This window comes from Megascapheus bottae, chromosome 16 (assembly GCF_031878675.1).
Source record: "Megascapheus bottae isolate mThoBot1 chromosome 16, mThoBot2.hap1, whole genome shotgun sequence".
Lineage (NCBI taxonomy): Eukaryota > Metazoa > Chordata > Mammalia > Rodentia > Geomyidae > Megascapheus > Megascapheus bottae.
The window spans coordinates 41,018,732-41,038,589 of NC_143524.1; the positions used below are offsets into that span (position 1 = coordinate 41,018,732).

Consider the following 19,858-nt stretch of genomic DNA (forward strand, 5'->3'; position numbering starts at 1 on the left):
TAATCAGGCAAGACTGGAAGGTGGAAACTGTCTAGAGAAGAGATTGCAAAATGACAAAGATGTGTCCATTTTAGACTGGAAAAAAAATCTAGTATATACCATTGAATAGCTGGCTGGTACAATGTTTTAATTAAAATTTGGGCCAAATGGTTAATATTAAAGAAATCTCACAAGAAAAATGTGGACTTCTAAGAAATCCGGAAAAAGAATCAGGGCTGATCACACAAAATCTATCTTATTTGGAATTGAGTAGTGACTGTCCTCTTGAGATACAGTCTCCAGATTACAGTCCTTCGAGTCTCTGATGTCTTCCACTCACCCACCCACCTCATTCCTTCAGTGCCATCAAATCAGAAGCCATAGGTATGAGTTTGGAAGAGGAGCTGAAGCCTCAAAAGGGGGAGGGAAGGAAGCACTGAAAATAAGAATAGCCAATTTGTGTTTGTGTTAGTACTGAGGCTTGAACACAGGGCCTGGGCTCTGTCCCTTAGCTTTTTTCTCTCAAGGCTGGCAATCTATTAAGTGAGCCACTGCTCTGCTCCTGGCTTTTTGCTGGTTAATTGGTGATGAGTGTCTCACACATTTTTCTGTCCAGGTTGGCTTCAAACTGAGATTACAGGTGTGAGCCAAACACTTAAATTTGATACTTAAGATTTGATACTTGATTGTGCGATGCTTGGGAAAGCTGATGTAGAAAAGCATGTAACTATATACACATATATTCAGGACATATAAAATTTGTGGGAAAAATGGTTAAGATTATATAACTACAGACTGGGTACATGGCCTAGTGGTAGAGTGCTTGCCTGGCATGCACTAAGCCCTGGGTTCAATTCCTTGGTATGACGTACATAGAAAAAGCCGGAAGTGGTGCTGTGGCTCAAATGGTAGAGTGCTAACCCGGAGCAAAAGAAACTCAAGAACAGTGCGCAAGCCCTGAGTTCAAGCCCCAGGACTAGCAAAAGAAAAAACATCTATTGAAGTTATGTTTTGTTTACTATTTTTGTCTTGATATTGGGACTTGAACTCAGGGCTGTTGAGCTCTGGTTTGGCTTTATCCCTCTGGCTGATGCTCTATCCCTTGAGTTATGACTCCAACTCTGGCTTTTTGGAGGTTAGAAATAACTATCTCATAGACCTTCCTGCCTGGACTGGCTTCAAACCATGATTCTCAGATCTCAGCCTCCTGAAGAGCTAGGATCACAGACTGAAGCACCTGATGCCTGGTTCAAGGTGAATCTTTAGTAACTTACCTGCTAATATGGAGTAACCCAGCTCCAAAGTGGGGCACGGCGAGGAGCAGCTGAGTTCCTAGGAAAGTCTGGAGCTGGTGCAGTGCGAGCAACTTCACGTTCTTCTTCCAACTACAAATTAGAGGTCAGCAACAAAAAAAAGCTGCGGCCACCAAGCATCTTGTAGCCCAATCCCATTCCCAGCAACACCTACCTACCACGTAAAGGCCTTGCGCAAGAGGCAATACTTAAAGAACGGAATGAACTGCAGCAGATACCAGAGAACAGAGTGACGGTGCCACGTACCCAGCGTCATGACCTCACAGCCGTCCAGCGGATGTACATACAGCACCCCAAAGGGAGAGAAGATGTAGTGCTCAGGGTTCACCTGGTTTTGTGGCACCACTATCAGGTCATAAGGCCTTTACAAACACAAACAAATTGAAAGACAGCTTTAATCAGTAAGCTAGATAAGTCAAACTCACCAAGACAAATGCAGTGTGGTGTCACACATGCGGAATCTAGACTGAAATCTAGACTAAAAATATTTACTTGAGTCGCTGTGCTGTAATCCTAGTTACTCCAGTGCCAACACAAAATAAAATTTTCAGGAAGTTGTTTTTTTTTTTAAATAAAGGGAGGCTGTGGGAATAAGAAAGAGCAATAGAACATAGGAATACACAGTGCATTATATGCATATGTGGCAACTTCACAATGTGACTCCTCACCTTGAATAATAAACTTAAGTTTATAATTATATAATTTTTAAGAGAATCTATACAATTTTTAAAAAAATACTTAAATTCTATTTAAAATAGGATCACAAAAATATTTAGGGGGGGCTGGGAGTTTGGCTTAGTGGTAGAGTACTTTCCTAGCATGCATGAAGACCCTGGTTTGATTCCTTGTTACCACATACATAGAAAAAAAAGCAGGAAGTGGTGCTGAGGCTCAAGTGGTAGAGCTCTAGCCTTGAGAAAGTCCAAGGACAGTGTTCAGGCTCTGAGTTCAAGCTCAGGACTGGCAAAATAAAAAAATATTTAGGAATATATTTAACAACATCAAGCAAAGAAGATCTGATCAAGAATGAATCAAAGAGGCCAGGAGCATGACCTAGTGGTAGAGTGCTTGCCTAGTATGCACAAAGACCTGGGTTCAATTCCTCAATACCATATACATAGAAAAAGTAGTAAGTGGCGATTTGGCTAAAGTCATAGAGCTCTAACCTTGAGAAAAGTCCAAGGATAGACAGTGCTCAGGCCGTGAGCTTAAGTCCAGGGCTTGTTGCAAAACAACAACAACAAAAAGAACCAAAGAGGTTTGCACATATTTCAAGAAGGGACAAAAGAAAATTGAGGCAGAGCAAAAGTGATGTAGGGGAAAAGACAGAAGAAAGTAAGGAGAAGAGAAAGAAGAATGATTTTCAAACCAGAAAAATCAAAGGAATAATATTAAGAACAAGTTTAAACCTAGGATAAACAGGGAGCAAATGGCACCTACTTTATTTCTGAGTTCGTATGTCAGGTTCATATATCCATAAAATTTAAGACGCAGGACAATGCCTGGGCCTAGGGGTAGGGAGGTAGCCTTGAGCTGAAGAGCTCAGGAACAGTGCCCAGGAAACCCCACAACTGACCAAAAAAAAATTAAGACACAGTCGACTGCCAGGTACAACAGTATTTTATGAAAAGAATAAGGTTAAAAAATGTTTCCGTCATGATAACCCATCAATTTGTAAGATGCATCACCATTTCTAAGATGTTCACATGTGAGGAAAGGTGGCCATGTCAATGGTGGGTCTCAGGGTCTGGGACATATGTTGGAGAGAGTTATCATACTCTGTAACACAATAGGAAAACTACTGTTGACAACAGTTAAGTGAATATTTTTAGTAGAGAGGATTTTGAGTGCTCTCTCCACAAGGAATTGATACATGAGTAAGATGACAAGAGTGTCAACTATTGTGATCTGACTGCGATCACATTGTACACAAGTACTGAACTATAACATTGCCCTCCACAAATATCTACAATGGTTATCAAATACACACATCCAAAAACTACTTTCAAAAAGGGATGACATCTAGATCTAGTTGGAGTAAGTGAATGAACCTCTATGCTCATATAGAAGGAAGAGACTTGTTTTGATAGCCCCAGAGATAAAATAAGACCAGGAAGTAGAAGTTAAGCAAACAAACAAGCTAACAAAAACCAAAGGATTCAGTCTAAGGAGCTGGATGCTTTTGAAAGACCAAAGCTTCCCGGACACTAAAGACACTAAAGATGTAAATATCTGATTCTTGCCTTCGAGTTGGAAAGCAAACAAGAAAACACCCTTGAATATTCTTTAGAGGTTATACTCAAGCATTTTCTTCATTCTAGAATCATATAAAGAAGAGAGAAGTGTGGGGAAGACCAAAAAAAGAAAAAATAAGGATGATGAAAATAAATGGCAGTAACCGCAAATGACAACAGGCATCTGGTCGAGGAGTAAGCTGCTGGGAAGAGATGGAGGGAAACTAGGAGGCAGAGAAGGGATACTGGGAGAAAGAAGTAGGGACAGGAACAGGTGCAGGGAGAAAGAAAGGAGGGAACTAGACAGGAGGAGGTCTGGAAGCAAGAGACACAAAAGGGGCCTGGGCTCTGGCTCTTACTTGAAGTGCCGACTGGGAGCCACGTTGAGGTAGAGGAAGTGCATGGTCCTCAGGGACTTCTCTGTCTTCATGACGGCCATTACCTGGCTACCCGGAAAGGAAAGCTCATGCAGAATGCCAGGACTCTCCTTCGGGAGGGATTTCGGGGGAATTTCATTGTCAACCTGAGACCTATAGAGGAAAAAAAGGCAGAGCAGAGAGGTCAGATACCCAGAGATGGGCCCAGCCAGTGGTAGTCTGTGAAAGGAGCTAGATCAGGTGCTTGTGGTGAGGGGGCACTGTGCAGCACTGTCAAAGCCCCTGGACCAACTGATTCATACTAACATGTAAAGACTCTGTCCTTTTCTAATACGCAAATCATCATACTGGATCAATTGTTATGATGACACTTTATAGGGAAACTGGGAGAGAGGGAGGGAAAGGATAACACTGTCCACAAAGAAATGTATTCTTTACACTGACTTTGGAAAGCCAAGCTATTTCCTGAAACTTTGATTTCCTGATGGCGGGACTTTTGATTTTTAATTGCTGCCTTTCCCTATGGGGATTAACACTGGGATGCTGTTTTTGGTTTTGTTTTTTTCATTATTAAAAAAATAATAATCAAAACCCCTCACAGGATCAGCCTCACACACATCAACTCAGCTTAGGGTCAAGGTAACTGGTGGGAGACACAGTGGAGGCATTCTAAGGGGCCCTCTGGACACTCATGAACTGATTTCTTTTTCTCCCCTGGCCCTAGTCCCAGTCTGGACCACTCACTCACTTACTTTGTCTGTTTTCTTTCAAAATGGGAGCCTGTGTAGTCCGTGTCAGTGCTTTCATACTGCACAGGAATGTCTGTTGCCAGGGCCAGAGGTAGGAGACTAAGACCATCCAGCCAATGCGTTTCTCCTAGGGCTACTTGGGCGCCAACTATGCCCAGGCAGTGCTGAAACTCGGGAAGTGTCAATGGTCGTGACCATGTGGCCAAATCCTTCTTTTCTTGTTTCCCACCCCATCGGGCCTGCATGAAAGGGCAGGCAGGGCAAGGAGACTCCTGATGGAATCTCTTCTTCAGAGGAGAGCAGTCAACATGGGAGGCACGATATAACAGAGACATGTCCGGTGGAAAGGCTTTGTTTATGGCATCCAGGAGGTCCAGCTGGACTTGGACTAGGACCCTGGGTGCCCAACAGTAAAGCTGCTCCAGGAGGGGCAGCAAGTCAAGGCAATTGGCTAGCAGCTCACGATATGGAGGCAGGAGACCTAATACCGCATGCAGGTAGCGCCAAGCTGCAGCGCTGCCATCCTGCAGCACAGCAGAAAACAGAGCTCTGATTTCAGCATACAGGAGCTCCAGCAGTGTAGATGTTTCTATTTCCTTCAGGAACTGCCTCCGTTTCTTCTTAGTGGCCCGGGGCTGTTTAGTGCTGAACCGAGACTTGTGGGTATCAGACGAAGACCCATCTGGAAACTCTCTTACCTTCTTCTCTCTCTCCAGATAAAGGAGATGGACATTCAACTGCTGTCGAAGTGACCTGGCCCACAGCTCAGGATTCAACTGCCAGTCCCAAGCTCTCTGCTGCTGGTCCTCACCTGCATGGCCCAGTCCAGAATAGAGGTAGGAAAGAAGCCCTCAAGTTCTGGGCCAGGTCAATGGAGTGGTAGGGAAAGGAGGAAAAACCAATCGACAATAGGGAAATGGATGGAGCTGTGAGGCAGAGGCCAGATCAGGGGAGGATGAGACCTTCACAATCTCCCCCAAAGACTGGGAAGAAACAATCCTGATGAGAGGGAGGAGGAGCTCTGCCTGATGTAAGAGTTCCTTCCTACCCAGCAGCGTCCCTCACCTGGCTTAAGCGCTGTGGGAGTGAAGGGAAGGGGAGAGTGATGGGTCTGCTCATGAGGCTTCATTGGGCAGCTTCTGTGGAAGGAATGAATGAACTTAGGTTTGGGTCCCCCGCATAGGCTCCCTTTCATCACAGCCACCCACACCGAGAGGTTGGCCCACACGGTGCCATCCTTTGGAGAGAGGCGCACTGAAACAGAGTGGAAGCTGGCAATCACCTGGAAGACTCAGAGACAGCAAGGCTCCGGCCCCCTGACACCTTTGTTCCTAGGTTGGGAAGATCCTGAGAACGGAAAGCCCAGGAGAGGATGGGGAGGCCTAGAGAAAGAAAAAACAAAGGAGTGGGGTGGGAGAGGAAGGTGGGGGCGGGAGGAGGTGGGTTCCAGAAGAAGGTAGGGGCTGTAGTGCTGCTCCTGGAAAACCCAGGCAAGCGGATTCTGAACGGATCCTGAGCCAGGACCCCCAGCGTCCCCCAGCCCCCTAGCTGTTAGAACCGTTACCCAGGGCTAGGAAGGCCAGAGCCTGGCCAAGAGGAGGAGGGGAACGTGGGCGGGGCCTAGAAGCAGGGAACAAACCTGATGGGGAGGGACCCAAAGAAAACCTGAAAACTACTGCTCTTCAACCCAGGGGTGTGGGGGTGGGGTGGGGAGGGCGGGTCAGAGGAACCTGCTGGTTATGAGAATGAACAACTCGATTCCTTAGAAGCACTGGCAGGTCCTGAGGGTGTGTGTCTTGTTTATCCAGTTACTGAATATCTAAAGTGGTGCAGGTCCCAACAATGTATGACTTTGGGACCTGCCTCCCGCTGCAAACCACTCCCCCAACTCCCCAAGGAAACCCGTGTAAGACAAAAGCCTTGTAAAAGACACATTCTCCATCTCAAATCTCAAATCTGAAATTCAAACTTGTACATCCAACTACTTAATGTCTCCAATTGGATATCTGATTAAGCATTTCAAACTTTAACACCAGGAGTTTGGCCTAGTGGTAGGGTACTTGCCTAATATGCACTCAGGTATGTGGTATGTATGTGGTAGGCATATAGGAAAAAGCTGGAAGTGGTGTTGTGGCTCAAGTGGTACAAAGCCAAGGACAGTGCTCAGGCTTTGAGTACAAGCCCCAGGACTGGCAAAAACAAAACAAAAAACAAAAACCTTAAAATATCCCAAACTAAACAATCTTTTTTTTCCCCACAAAAGAAACCTGTTCTTCCAGGATATGACCAGCCATTTTCACTTGTTCAAGTAAAAGCTCTCTTCTCCCTCTCTCCCTCCTCCAGTCCCCCTCTCCCTCTCTCTACCTCACTTTCTCTGACAGACTGAGTTAAATATCACCTTTACCAATGTGGAAGAGTCACAGCCAATCTATTTCATGGCTAGAACTAAGAGGCAAATTGGAGCTCCTCTTGATGATCATGATTTGACACCATCACTGAGTTATACAGCCAGCCTTCTGCTTCTCCAGCTAATAAGATAGTTTTCTTAGCCTATGTGTCTGCCTTTTTGTTTGTTTGTTTGTTTTCCTGGAGAATTTTAAACTATACATAGTTATGTAGCTTTGTAACCGATTATCAGGAAGTAAGAAGCTTAAAAGCCAAACTCTTTATTTGTTTATTTGAAATAGGGAAGGGGGAAAACAAGATGACTGGGATGGGAAGGGGGAGGGAAAGGGTGACAGAAACATGAGAAGGGGTATCAAGGTTCAAGAAGTAATGTACCCACTACTTGATGTATGTCACTGTAACCCCTTTATACATTGTCCTGACAATAAAATACAATTTAAAAAAAGAAAAGAAAAAGAGAAGGGAAGGGAAAAGCAAGATGAGTGGGAGGGGTGGGGGGAGGGAAAGCAGAAGAAAAACAGGGGAAGGGGTAACAATGTTCAATAAGTAAATTAACATACCCACTACTAGATGAATGTAACCGTAACCCCTATGTACATCACCCCAGCAATAAAATAAAAAATAATTAATTTTTAAAAAGCCAAACCGTCGTAGGCTTTTGCAGGTCTATAACTTAGATGTCTAGGGTGTAATAGAGTATTGACTGGGCTGACCTGGAGGCACTTGGGGAGGGATCCACTTCCAAGTGTATTCGTTTTGACAGCAAGACTCAGTTCTTTGTGGTTGTGGGAGTGAGAGGTCCTTGTTTCTATATACCTTTGCTATATACCTTTGCTCTGTGACCCCTTCCCTCTGGCATCCATTCATTCAAACAAATATTAAGTATCAACTACATCAGGGACTGTTTTGGGTGTCTGGGTACACCAGTGTAAAAAACAATGGTGATAAAAAAAGTCCTCATTTATGGAACTTACACTTTAGTGGGAAAACGGGTAATAAACAACAAACAATGAATAACATACACAACTTGTGTGAAGGAACAGGATAAGAAGTTGGAGGAGGAGTCAAGGAACATGAATTCCTAGGTTTGGGCTTTTGCTTTGTTTTTGTCTGTGTAGCCAAACTGGCCTTGAACTTGTGATTCTTCTGCCTCAGCATTCAAAGTTATAATTTTAAATAGAATCATCAGAGTATGCCCAAGAGAAAAGGTGATAAATAGACACTTTTTTTTGGAGGGGGGGTTAGGAACTAATGAGAGCTGAATAGGGTCAAAGAGAACGAATATGGTCAAAAAACAATTGTGACAAGTATGAACATAGAATAATGAAACTTGCTGTAATTGTGTTAGAAAGAGGGGAGGGTAAAGGACAGGGATAGCAGGCAATACATTGTATATATACATGGAAACATAACAATGAAATAGTTAATGCCTATGCTAATGGGAGAAAGAAGAGAGGAAAACAGTCGTAATATATGAAAGGAAGGACTTCTGCTTTGTGCAATTAATTTGAACTCGCTCTTTGGATATCAGTTTCAAAATCACTTTCTTGGAGAAGCTCTCTATCCCACAAAGAAGGTGAATTTTACTGTGGTATGTTTCCATTACAATACACATTTCTCGATGACATTTACAACTGGTGACTACTTTTCCTATAGTATCTTTTTCATGTCACATTAAGTTCCCAGAGAAGAGCTGCTATATCTCATCCACACTCCTTTATCAGCAGAGCTTAACCTAACTCAGTATTAGTGGGGTGTGTGTGGGTGTGTGTGTGTGAATTAGGCAGAATTCAGAGTTCAGGATTAGCATGATGTACTCAAGCACTGCAGATAAAATGATCATATTTACAACCAAAGGTAAGAGAATCAATAACTGAATACCATAGGACCTGACCAGAAAAAGCCTTTTGTGATGCTAAGGAGTCTAAAAGTCATAGATACTATTAAGTAGATGAGCACCAGTTAAGTAAATGATGTACCATTAAACTTGAACTCATGGCCAGGGCACAGTTCCCGAGCTTTTTGCTCAAGGCTAGCACTCTACTATTTCAGTCACAGTTCCACCCCCAGATTGTGTGTGTGTGTGTGTGTGTGTGGTTAATTGGAAAGAAGAGTCTCATGGACTTTACTGCTTGGGCTGTGCAGGAAAGGATACTCAAATCAGCCTCTTAAGTAGCCAAGATTGCAAGCATGAGTTATCAGTGACTGGCTACATACACTGGTTAGTTTTGATAGAGTCTCCTTTCTTACCCAGACATGTACCTGGAGCACAATCCTATTATTTACTTTCTGTTGTAGCTAGGATGTCAGGTGTTGTAGCTACATGTAGCTCTGTTTCTTCTATTGAGATCAAGTCTATGCTTAGACTGGCTTGGAGCTATGAGCTTACTGATCTCAGCCTTCCAAATAGCTAAGTTAGGATTATAGACAAAAGCCACCCATGTGAAGCAAGTACATTATTTATATTTTACTTCATTTTGGCTAGTGTGGAAGTGGAATTGATAGGTAACTCTGTTTACTTAGGAACAGCCTTCCCTCCCCCCCACTCCCCCCCATCTTCAAATGGGAAAATGGCTAGAATTAAAGTGCTATTTCCCAGCCTCGCCTGTAACAAGACCTGGCCACAGGCCACCTTTCTGATAAATAACTTCCAGTTTGTTGTTGCTAGGGAGCCATGCCCCTTCCCTACTAATCCCTGTATCATTCTTTGGAGTGGTTATATAATGAAGGAAGCTCCACATTGGTTACAATGATAAGGCTTATGTCCCAGACAGAAGCATCAGAAAGCTGCCAAGTAGACTGGATCTCAGAGGATTATGTAGTCAGCACATCAGTTAAAAGTAGCTAAGCTAAATCCCAATACATTCAAAGCAGTCCAAACTGAAGATAAAAAGGGCTAGAATCATGGTAGTAAGAGCTTGCCTAGAAAGTGTGAGGCCCTGATTTCAAACTCTAGTACTGCCCCAAACCAACCAACCAACCAAAAAAGCTAGTAAAAGACTGCTGCTTTTGGTATTAATAGAGGTAGACAGGAAAGAGTTAAAAGTATTTGGACATGCTTATAATTCCTAGCACTTGGGAGTTGAGTGTGGGAGGATGACTTGAGAACCTGGGGAGTCATAACTAAGATCTTGTTGGAAAAACAAAACAAACCTCTATAACTTATTTGCAGTTAATTCAAATTACCAGTTCACTTGTATCTTCTGATAAAAGGTCTTTCTCTTGCTTAAACTGCACTATTGAGCCCATCTAATTTGCCAATTATTATGTTTGAACTCTGTCCTTGTAATTACAAACTGTGAAATAAACCTAGATTGTAAGAGCTGAGGTATCAGAATTTGGCAACCATAGTGTATAATCTACTCAATGGTAGTTTGGGTAATGTTTAGTTATCTAAAGGCAGGCACAAATGTCTTTTATTTAAGGGTCCAAAAAGAGATTTTAAAAATAACCAGGAAAACACAGCTTATTGCAAGAAAATAGAGTTCAAGCTGTCAAGAAAAGTTCTAATGGACAGAATAACTGGAGAGAATGAATGTTGTTGTGAAGTGATGTCAAAGAATGACAGGAAAATATCAGCCCAATAAGCAAAGCAGGAGTTAAGGTGCAAGTAATAGTGGGTTTAGGTGTTTTTCTTTTCTTTTCTTTTTTAAATTTGTAGTTGTTGGGTGGCTATGAAAGAAAACATTCCTTAGATTGAGTCAAGGGAACTTGTTTTTGCCAGTCCTGGGGCTTGAATTCAGGGCCTGGGCACTGTCCTTGGGCTTTCTCAAGGCTAGCGCTCTATCACTTGAGCCATAGCGCCACTTCTGGCTTTTTCTGCGTATGTGGTACCAAGGAATCAAACCTGGGTCTTTGTGCATGCTAGGCAAGCACTCTACCACTCTGCCCTAATCAAGGGAACTTAACAGACCTAAACGCTGTGAGTGTCTAAACATGAAGTTTACAAACTCAATATACCAAGAAATAGCTATTCAGAAGAAACTAACAAGGGAGCAGTAATTAATGGTAGTAAAACAAATAATGAGAGTTACATGGATGAACAGCTGCAAAAAAAAAATGATGTCAAAGAGCAGGAAGTGAAGTTCTGAAGCTAGTAACAGGAACACCACTTCCCTCTCTCACTCTCAAATATGCTTATGCTAATGTGAGCAAGCTGGTCAAAGTTTATTCCTTTATTTCTGATCCAAGGATGTGTCTAAGTGGTCATATCCGGGTGCTTGTCTAATATGTACAAAATCCTTTGTTCAATCTCTAGCACTGGAAGGATGGTAAGGAGGTAGGGAGGCTATGTCTGTGTTGTACTTGAAGGATTATGCCATTGTTCACTATGGCAATGGCTGCCACTTTATGGCAAGATCTAAGGAAGACCAACAGCACCTGAGCACTGTCCTTGGGCTTTCTCAAAGCTAGAGAGCTCTACCACTTGAGCCACAGAACCACTTCCAGCTTTTTTCTATGTATGTGGTATTGAGGAATCAAACCCAGGTCTTTGTGCATGATAGGCAAGCACTCTACCATTAGGCCAAACTCCCGACCCCGATATTCCGGTTTTTAATGTCCTATCTCTGGGAGTTAGGATGTTCACAAATTGTTTTACTTGCATTTATAGTTATACTGAGTAGACATAAAGCTACGTTACAAGAAAATTTCTCATTAACAATGTTCCATTCCTATTGTATTTCCTTTCTATTCAAGAGATAGCAGAACACATGAGCCCTTTTCTCAAAAGCTAATTGTAAAAAATGAGCTAGGATTACAGACATATACCACCAGGCCTGGAGGCTCAGATCTACATCTTAATAAAGAGTCTACCTGAGAATTTAAGCTTTCTGATCTGTAAGCAGAACATCTGCTTTGTGAATGGCTGGAAGTTATTATTGAAGACAATGTCCACATATAATTCCTCTGTAAAAAATGAAACATTACCTGATAAGGATACTTGAGGACAGAAGTAAGAGTAAAATAACTGTCATGGTGATTTGGGGAAGGAATGGACAAGGAACTTCTTTTTTCACAGCACCACTCCTGGCTTTTTCTGTGTATGTTGTACTAAGGAATTGAACCCAGGGCTTCATGCATACTAGGCACTTTACCACTAAAACACATTTCCAGGCCCAGATCAGAGATTTCTAAAGGGGGTTTAGTGAAATGAAGACTTGGTTGAGATTGAAGATTGCAAATATTTGGTGGCATTCATGTTTTTTCTAGCAGCTTGCATGGAGGAAAAGAAAACAATACAACAGAGGTCAAAGGTAGCTAGAATATGAGGAGCATATGTTATTCAGAATGCTGAATAGACATAAAAATGAGGACAATAAAGAAAAAACAATGGAGAGGCTAGAAGGGAAACATAATGACAGAGTAAAGTTGATGGGGTACAGTGGAATCTCTCCTTACACAACTAATGTATGCTAATAAAAAAAAAAAAATCCAGGGCCAGGAGTTTGGCCTAGTGGTAGAGTGCTTGCTTAGCATGCACAAAGACCGGGGTTTGATTCCTCAGGACCACATACATAGAAAAAATTGAAAGTGGTGCTGTGGCTCAAGGGTAGAGCCTTGAGAAAAGTCCAAGGATAGTGCACAGGCCCTGAGTTCAAGCCCCATAACTGGCCAAAAAAAAAAAAAAAATCCACAGTAGCTAGGCCCAGTGACTCACCCCTGTAATCTTAGCTCCTCAGGCTGAGCTCTGAGGATTGAGGTTCAAAACCAGCCCTGGCACTAAAGTCCATGATGGTCTTATCTCCAATTAACTACTAGAAAACTAGAAGTGGTGCTGTGGCTTAAGGAGTAGCGGGGGTAGTCTTGAGCTAAAGAGCTCAGGAACAGTGCCCAGACCCAGAGTTCAAGCCCCATGATTGACCAAAAAAAAAAAAAAAAAAAAATCCATAGAGCACATACTGTGAGAACATTGTTGAACAGAGCGTAGAAAGGTGGAATAAGATTTTAGGAAAGCAGTAAAATGGGACGGGAGCATAGCCTAGTGGTAGAATGCTCACCTAGGACACCCTGGGTTAGATTCCCCGGTTCCACATACACAGAAAAAGCTAGAGATGGCACTGTGGCTCAAGTGACACAGAGCTACCTTGAGCAAAAGTGTCCAAGGGCAGTGCCCAGGCCCTGAGTTCAAGCTTCAGGACTGGCAAAAAAAAGAGAACAAAATATTAAGGTAGCATTAACAAGGTGACACATATTATACTTTTTTACATAGTTCATTCCCCCTTTATAACTACCACCATCTACTTCTTCGTCAAGTTTGACTGCATCGTGGTTTTTCCCTTCTTGATTGCCCCTTAAGAAAAAAAACAAAAAACACAATATCCTTTTTTGCTTAAAGGATTTACTGCTAATTCCATGGAGATAAGAAATCTGAAGACAGTAACAATCCAAACAGAAGGCTAAAATTATTGGACAACTCTTGAAACTTTACGAGTTTCGTCTCTGTGGTCAATGACTTCTTAAAAGTGATGTCTAAAAGCTCAGTGGGTACCCACCCCCCATGATCCAGTACAATTATTTCTTATAAAACAATCTAAGTGTGGGGGGGAAAGCAATGCATATTTTGCTTCTGAAGTTAGCCTCATGGGCAGTCTGTCTTCTCTACAGCAACTTCTGTCAGGGCTTGAAGTCTGCTGACATGCACTCAATGACAGAACAAACCAAGGAACAATTAAAAAAAAAAAAAGGTTCCATGCCCAGAATATAAACAAAATAGTGTAAGAGCGGGTTATTGGCTCCAGGTTAAGGAACAACCACGGTACCGCTTTCAGGTAACGGCCTCAATCTCTCTGTACAAACTTCAACCAAGCCCAAGGTCCCGCTGGGTCCTTCGGTTTGAGGGTCCATCTTGCACCTCCCCTCGGGAGACTGGATGGCTAGCTGCCTGCCGGCGAGGCACGGGGCTGTTCTTCGGTAACGCCTGGCGCAGCCGAGGCAGCCTCGTAGTCTGCGATGCGGCGCTGTACCAGGGCAGGCATAAGCTGCACGTAAGCGGCCATGAGGCGGTGGTTGGAATGGATGAGCTTCCCGGCACAGCTGTGCAGACAGGCCTCCTGGAAGGGAGACAGAATGGAAGTGGAGGCCAAAGGGGTCCGCTCTAAGCCCGGCGCCTCGTTCCAGCCCCAGTCTAGGGTGAGATCCTGGGGTCAGAGGACGGGGATTGGCGGGGAGGAGAAAAGTACTCCGCCGTTAGGTGAGGATGGAAGGTAACGCTCCCTCACAGTTCCCCACCTCCTCGGCGTCCAGGGCTCGGTGGTGTAGGCTGGGCACACAGCGCTGGAAGCAGAGCTCGGTCATCCGATTGTAGACCAACAGGAAGTCTCGCAACTGGGAGAGAAGGAGACCAGAAAGAGCTAGAAGGGCCCCGCGCTCCACGCAAGGCGCCGCCGCCGGGCTTCCCCAGCACCGCATCCCACAGCCCATCTTCCCAGCCCTCGGATGCCTGGTTCTGCGGACTTCGACCTCTGTCCCCTGAGACGCGGGACTGGCCGCGAACGCGACGTCTAGCCCCGCACAAGTTTGAACTCTCACTCACGTTTCTCAGTTGCTGTTGCTGCTGATCCATCGCGCTGAGGACGCGCGGCGGCGTCACTTCCGATACATCTAGGTCCCGCCCCGGAAGTAAACTGTCACCGCACTCTCTCCCCGCCCTTCCCCCCATTCCCTCCTCCCCACCTCCAGGATTTGAGGGCGGGACTTCAGTATCGCCTTGCCCACCACCGCGAACGTCACTTCCGCCCTTATAATCTGCGACGTGGCCGGCTTCGTCTGCCCAGAGAGGGCGTCACTTCCTCCGAATCCCTGACCTGCTGCTAGGATCGCGACGGGAACTGGAACCTGAGGTCCCCGCGCGGTCCGGGCCTGGCGCCCTGAGGGGAAGAGCGGCCCGGCCGGCCCAGGTGAGTGGGACTTACTTAAGCGAGGGGAAGTGGAACGCAAGAACCTGCCCTGAGGGCAAGCCGCCCTAAGCCCTAGGCAAGGATGAGGACACACCTGATGCCCAGGTGTATGGGGGGGCGGGGGAGGGGGGGCAGGGAAACACACACCTGGGAGACATAACTGACTCTGGAAGGGGTCGTCTCGACCCTGAGAAAGCGAGGCTCTTCACCAGACCCCGACAACATAACACCAATTGATTGAACTAAGGCCTGGTGGCGAGGGCTGGGGAAGAGGATGAGAGGGAGGAGAGAGGGAGACCACCCGGAGGAAAGCGAAAGGAGCACCGGAGAAGGTGGAGCATTTGGAGAACATGCCTATAAAGCTCGGGAGCACCTGCATCCCGGCCAGGGGTTCGACTCCTGGTGGGAGTGAACACACCTGTGCAGGCGATAAGTTGGAAGAGAGCACAGACTTTTTTTGCTCTGTTGTTTACGGCTTTATTCCCATTGCCTGGACGCGTACTTCATGTATTTCTTTTGAATGACCAGATGACTGAAGGTGAAGTTGGGGGTTGTGAGAAGACACCTGAGACGGGAGGGCTCGTGTGTATACATTTTGCACACCGTGGAGGGAAGTAATGCACTTATACCCAAAGCAAAGAAGTAGGATTGGCGAACCCCAGGGAAACTCAAATCCCAGGACAAACTCTGAAACCTCAGAAAGGGCAGGGGAAGCCTCCTCGTTCTGGAGCGCTGGCCAGTTTCCAGAACTGTGTTGGGCTTTGCTGCGCTCAAAGGGTGGAGACCTTGATTCCAATTCCTTCTCTAGCCATGACAGACGGGATCCTAGGGAAGGCAGCCACGATGGAGATCCCCATCCACGGGAATGGCGAGGCTGGGCAGCTTCCTGAAGATGACGGGCTGGAGCAGGTGCTTCTGTTTGATTCTTCTCAGTGTGGTCAACTTAGCCATCCCAGCTTTCAAACCCTGGGCTCTCGCTTGCATTCCACTATCATTCTCTTACCTAAGTCCTTTCATTTTTTTTTTTTTTAACAAATCTTCATATTTTGACTCTGTGCAGACTTCCCTGTGTACTCTTTTTGATGCTTCAATCTAAGCTTGTTCCCACCCCCAAAATGTTTCAGCTGCCCCTATGTTCCTGAAGCGCCCCCTCTTCTCTGGCCTATAGGACCTTCAGCAGGTGATGGTATCAGGACCCAACCTCAATGAAACCAGCATTGTGTCTGGTGGCTATGGGGGCTCTGGTGATGGACTCATCCCCACAGGTATGAATGATCAGAGGCAGAAAGTGTGAAGGGGAATGGGGCTGGATTGGTTTGGAGGAGCATAGGATGGACATGTCTAGAAAGTTTCTGTAATATAGTCTGAAGATCTTGGGAACTTCTGTGCATTTGAACCCCTTGGATTCTTCAGCCGCAGGCCAGCTCCAAGTATTATCCATTTGCTTCCCACTGGCATGTAGTCCCTGAGTAGTCCTCTTACTGCCACTCGAGCCTATGTAAGATCTCTGCTGCAAAGGAATACCCTAGCTCTGGAACATGAGGCTGATTTGGAACTTCATGAAGCTTCTTGGAATTTTACTTTTCTCTCTAGAGAAACTAGAGAGAATTTCACCCTAGGATTCTATGTGGACGTGTTGACCAAGTTTCCTGTTAGACTCATCATCCTTGACCCCTCCTTGCCTACAGTCATTATATTTTCTCTGGCTGTGCATACCAGCAACACCCCTACTCCACCCTAGGGATACCAGATACATTTTGGCATGGGGTTTGTTTCTCAAGGTATAGGCTTCTAGTTCCCCCATTGCATAGGAAAATCTAGTCTCTTTAGCTGCTTCTTCAGTGAGGTCCATTTTATGTACTGGGAGGGAAATATAAGCAGGGCCACAGAAGTGTCTGCTTGTGTCTGAGAGAGGCTGGTGTCAGAGAACTTGGTCCTTTAGGGTCTGGCCGCCATCCATCTCACAGTACCACTCCTGCTGGCCCTGGAGATGAGGTGGCTCGGGGCATCGCTGGAGAGAAGTTTGACATCGTCAAGAAATGGGGCATCAACACATACAAGGTGAGGATTCAAGCACTTCTCTCTTTTCCCAAACCTAGGGAAAAAGATACTTTCCTCCCTAGATCCTAAAATTCCTCAGACTAGGATATAGGAGGTGCTGTAGTAGCTGGTTACCTTTTGGAAGGGTGGCATGGCCTGGGGTCTCAGACTTTTTCCCCTCCCACTTCCCAATCAGTGCACGAAACAGCTGTTATCAGAGCGATTTGGCCGAGGTTCCCGAACTGTGGACCTGGAGCTAGAGTTGCAGATTGAGTTGCTGCGTGAGACGAAGCGCAAGTATGAAAGTGTCCTGCAGCTGGGCCGGGCACTGACAGCCCACCTCTACAGCCTGCTGCAGACCCAGCATGCACTAGGTGATGCCTTTGCTGACCTCAGCCAGAAGTCCCCAGAGCTTCAGGTGCCTCAGCCAGAACAAAGAGGGTGGGGGGACTGGGCCCCAGCCCTTCCCAGCAGTCACTCCTCAGCCTCCCTCCCTCCCTCCCTCCTGCAGCCCTCAGGGAGAACCCCTCCAGGGTGGGCCCAGCCCTGCCCCCAGCAGCACTCACCTGTGGAGGCAGCCTAAGGGTTTGTACAGAGGTCCAGAAGTTGGAGGGGGCATGGGTGGGGGAGGTAGCACACTAGGTGCTTCACAAATAACCCTTCTCTACATCATCAAGAATTTGCCTTTGGTGCTCAGCCTAATCAGAGCTCCTTCCCTGCCTGCTGCACTAGCTTTCCCTGTTCCTGTCTTGTAAACTTCTCCAAGAATCCCTTCCCCCCACATTCCTACCCCAGGATGGCCCGACTAACTTTCTGACAATGAGAGCCTTGCTAGAGACAGTCCTTGGTTGTTGTTCTGGTGGCTATTATCCCTCTTTGGGAAGAGATGAAATGAAGAACTGGACAGCTCTACCTAGGTAGGGACTGTTACTCATGGCCTGTCCCTCCCTCTGCCCTCAGGAAGAATTTGGCTACAATGCAGAGACACAGAAGTTGCTGTGCAAGAATGGGGAGACACTGCTGGGGGCTGTGAACTTCTTTGTCTCTAGCATCAACACATTAGTCACCAAGACCATGGAAGACACACTCATGACTGTAAAACAGTATGAAGCTGCCAGGTGTGAGCACTGGCAGGGCCCAAGATTTGGGAAGTTGGTTGGCATGGTTGGAAGTCTGGGCATCCAGGGGGGAATAATGATTCAACAAAGAAAGGGAAATATGTGTAAGAACAAAGGAGTAGAGACCAGCCTTTATCACCCCCTTTCCAGGCTGGAATATGATGCCTACCGAACAGACTTAGAGGAGCTGAGTCTCGGTCCCCGAGATGCAGGGACACGTGGTCGACTTGAGAGTGCCCAGGCGACATTCCAGGCCCATCGGGACAAGTATGAGAAGCTTCGAGGAGATGTGGCCATCAAGCTCAAGTTTCTGGAAGAAAACAAGGTGCCTACCCTGAACCCCCTTGATCTGAGGCCATCCTCCCATCTCACACTAACCTTCCCCTCAGAGTCTTCCCATTATTGGGTGGGGAATATAGTTTGGCTAGAAAATATGTTCTGCCTCCAACCATGAGCCATTTCAGGTCACCCTCCTTCCAATCACTGATTATTATTCTGTTGGGGGATTTTGTGACTGTCCCAGGGATATAGATGGGGGAAAAATTGCCCTTCCGCTGGGGTAAAAGAACCCTAGGCCCAGCGACCCAAGTGAGGTTTCTTTCTTCTATCATATTGACCTTTCTTCTTGGACTCCTGGGGTGGAGTTCAATTCCCACCCCAAGAGCACCATTAGAGCAGAACCCGAGTGTCCCTGGACTATGCTCGTAGCCCCTCAAGAAGGGTGCCTGAGTCTATCCTGCTGGACCCCCAGATCAAGGTGATGCACAAGCAGCTGCTGCTCTTCCACAATGCCGTGTCCGCCTACTTTGCCGGAAACCAGAAGCAACTGGAGCAGACCTTGCAGCAGTTCAACATCAAGCTGCGGCCTCCAGGAGCTGAGAAGCCTTCCTGGCTAGAGGAGCAGTGAGCTGCTCCCAGCCCAACTTGGCTATACAGAAGGACACTGGGAGGGGCAGCCGCAGGGTGGAGGAGTTTGGACATGGGACATTCCTTGCCATTTACCTTTTGGCTTGGGCTCCCTTTCTCTGCTGGGGCCTGACACCAATTTTGCCCATACTGCTGTGGTGTAAAGAGGGCCACACCTCTTCTGAAGAAGCTGCTGCCCTGTCCTTTATCTTCTTGGCCACTGGGCATCATTCCCAGATTTGTTTCCTTTCACTCCACAGCCAAAGGCTATGACAAAACTACTCCCTGGCCAATGACATCACTCCTCAGGCCCATCCCCAGTTCCTGGGGTGTGCCCCCTGACCAATGACAAGGTCTCAGAAGACCTTGTTAGCCAATGGCAGCTCTTCTTGCGCTCCCCTGGGCCAATGATGTTGCCTCCAATACTCTTTGTCCCTCCTCTGTGCGTGACCATTGCAGTGAAGGGGACTGGGATCAAAGGAATGGGGATATAGGGGAGCCCCATTTCTGACCCTACATCTGATTGGGTCTCCCCTTGCCCACTCACCCAATTGTGCTTGGAGCCCAGGAAGACTGGGGTCTAGCACTAGGAATAAACCTTTCATAAAAGCAGGCCCAGTGAGGTCAATTTGTGGGGCACAGAAGGAGGGTGGACTGGGTAGAGAAATGTTTAGTCTTACCAGGCACTCAACTCCTGGGGGCCAGGAACCTGAAATTACAGGTTTCAGAAATAGTCTGAAGGCCTGTTCTCCCTCTGTTCCATTTGGAACTAAGGCATTATTTGTCCTTCAGGTCTGTACCAAGACAGCTACAGAGCTTAGTAGGGCCCAGAGGGGGT

General features: G+C 46.1%; 3 protein-coding genes across 3 annotated transcripts in view; 1 reads left to right on the forward strand and 2 right to left on the reverse strand.

Annotated features, from left to right (window-relative positions):
- Positions 1-6,126, reverse strand: part of Dnhd1 (dynein heavy chain domain 1) — a 57,516-nt gene extending 51,390 nt beyond the window's left edge. The window contains exons 1-6 of the mRNA XM_090348267.1: positions 5,935-6,126; positions 5,718-5,791; positions 4,656-5,463; positions 3,886-4,056; positions 1,451-1,654; positions 1,254-1,364 (exon numbers count right to left, since the gene is read on the reverse strand). Coding sequence (XP_090204393.1) covers positions 1,254-1,364; positions 1,451-1,654; positions 3,886-4,056; positions 4,656-5,463; positions 5,718-5,781 — 1,358 coding nt within the window. The 5' untranslated portion in view covers positions 5,782-5,791; positions 5,935-6,126. The remainder of the gene's footprint in view (positions 1-1,253; positions 1,365-1,450; positions 1,655-3,885; positions 4,057-4,655; positions 5,464-5,717; positions 5,792-5,934) is intronic.
- A 7,151-nt stretch (positions 6,127-13,277) lies between these two features.
- Positions 13,278-14,666, reverse strand: Timm10b (translocase of inner mitochondrial membrane 10B). Its single transcript, XM_090348270.1, has 3 exons — positions 14,593-14,666; positions 14,289-14,384; positions 13,278-14,110 (listed from the first exon to the last, which is right to left on the reverse strand). Exons 1-3 carry the CDS (start codon positions 14,620-14,622, stop codon positions 13,934-13,936), a joined length of 303 nt encoding a protein of 100 aa, XP_090204396.1. The 5' UTR covers positions 14,623-14,666; the 3' UTR covers positions 13,278-13,933.
- Positions 14,667-14,819: 153 nt separating this feature from the next.
- Arfip2 (ARF interacting protein 2) lies at positions 14,820-19,632 on the forward strand. The gene is made up of 8 exons (XM_090348268.1): positions 14,820-14,956; positions 15,765-15,865; positions 16,125-16,221; positions 16,899-17,017; positions 17,193-17,414; positions 17,957-18,114; positions 18,265-18,439; positions 18,866-19,632. Exons 2-8 carry the CDS (start codon positions 15,767-15,769, stop codon positions 19,019-19,021), a joined length of 1,026 nt encoding a protein of 341 aa, XP_090204394.1. The 5' UTR covers positions 14,820-14,956; positions 15,765-15,766; the 3' UTR covers positions 19,022-19,632.
- Positions 19,633-19,858: the final 226 nt, after the last annotated feature.

Excerpts from the sequence above, each read along its gene's own strand:
- Timm10b (XM_090348270.1), bottom strand. The coding sequence starts at position 14,622 with ATGGATCAGCAGCAACAGCAACTGAGAAAC. Across the intron at positions 14,385-14,592 it reads AGCAACAGCAACTGAGAAAC|TTGCGAGACTTCCTGTTGGT; the intron begins GTGAGTGAGAGT and ends CTTCTCTCCCAG. Across the intron at positions 14,111-14,288 it reads GAGCCCTGGACGCCGAGGAG|GAGGCCTGTCTGCACAGCTG; the intron begins GTGGGGAACTGT and ends TCTCCCTTCCAG.
- Arfip2 (XM_090348268.1), top strand. The coding sequence starts at position 15,767 with ATGACAGACGGGATCCTAGGGAAGGCAGCCACGATGGAGATCCCCATC. Across the intron at positions 16,222-16,898 it reads TGATGGACTCATCCCCACAG|GGTCTGGCCGCCATCCATCT; the intron begins GTATGAATGATC and ends TTGGTCCTTTAG. Across the intron at positions 17,018-17,192 it reads GGGGCATCAACACATACAAG|TGCACGAAACAGCTGTTATC; the intron begins GTGAGGATTCAA and ends CTTCCCAATCAG.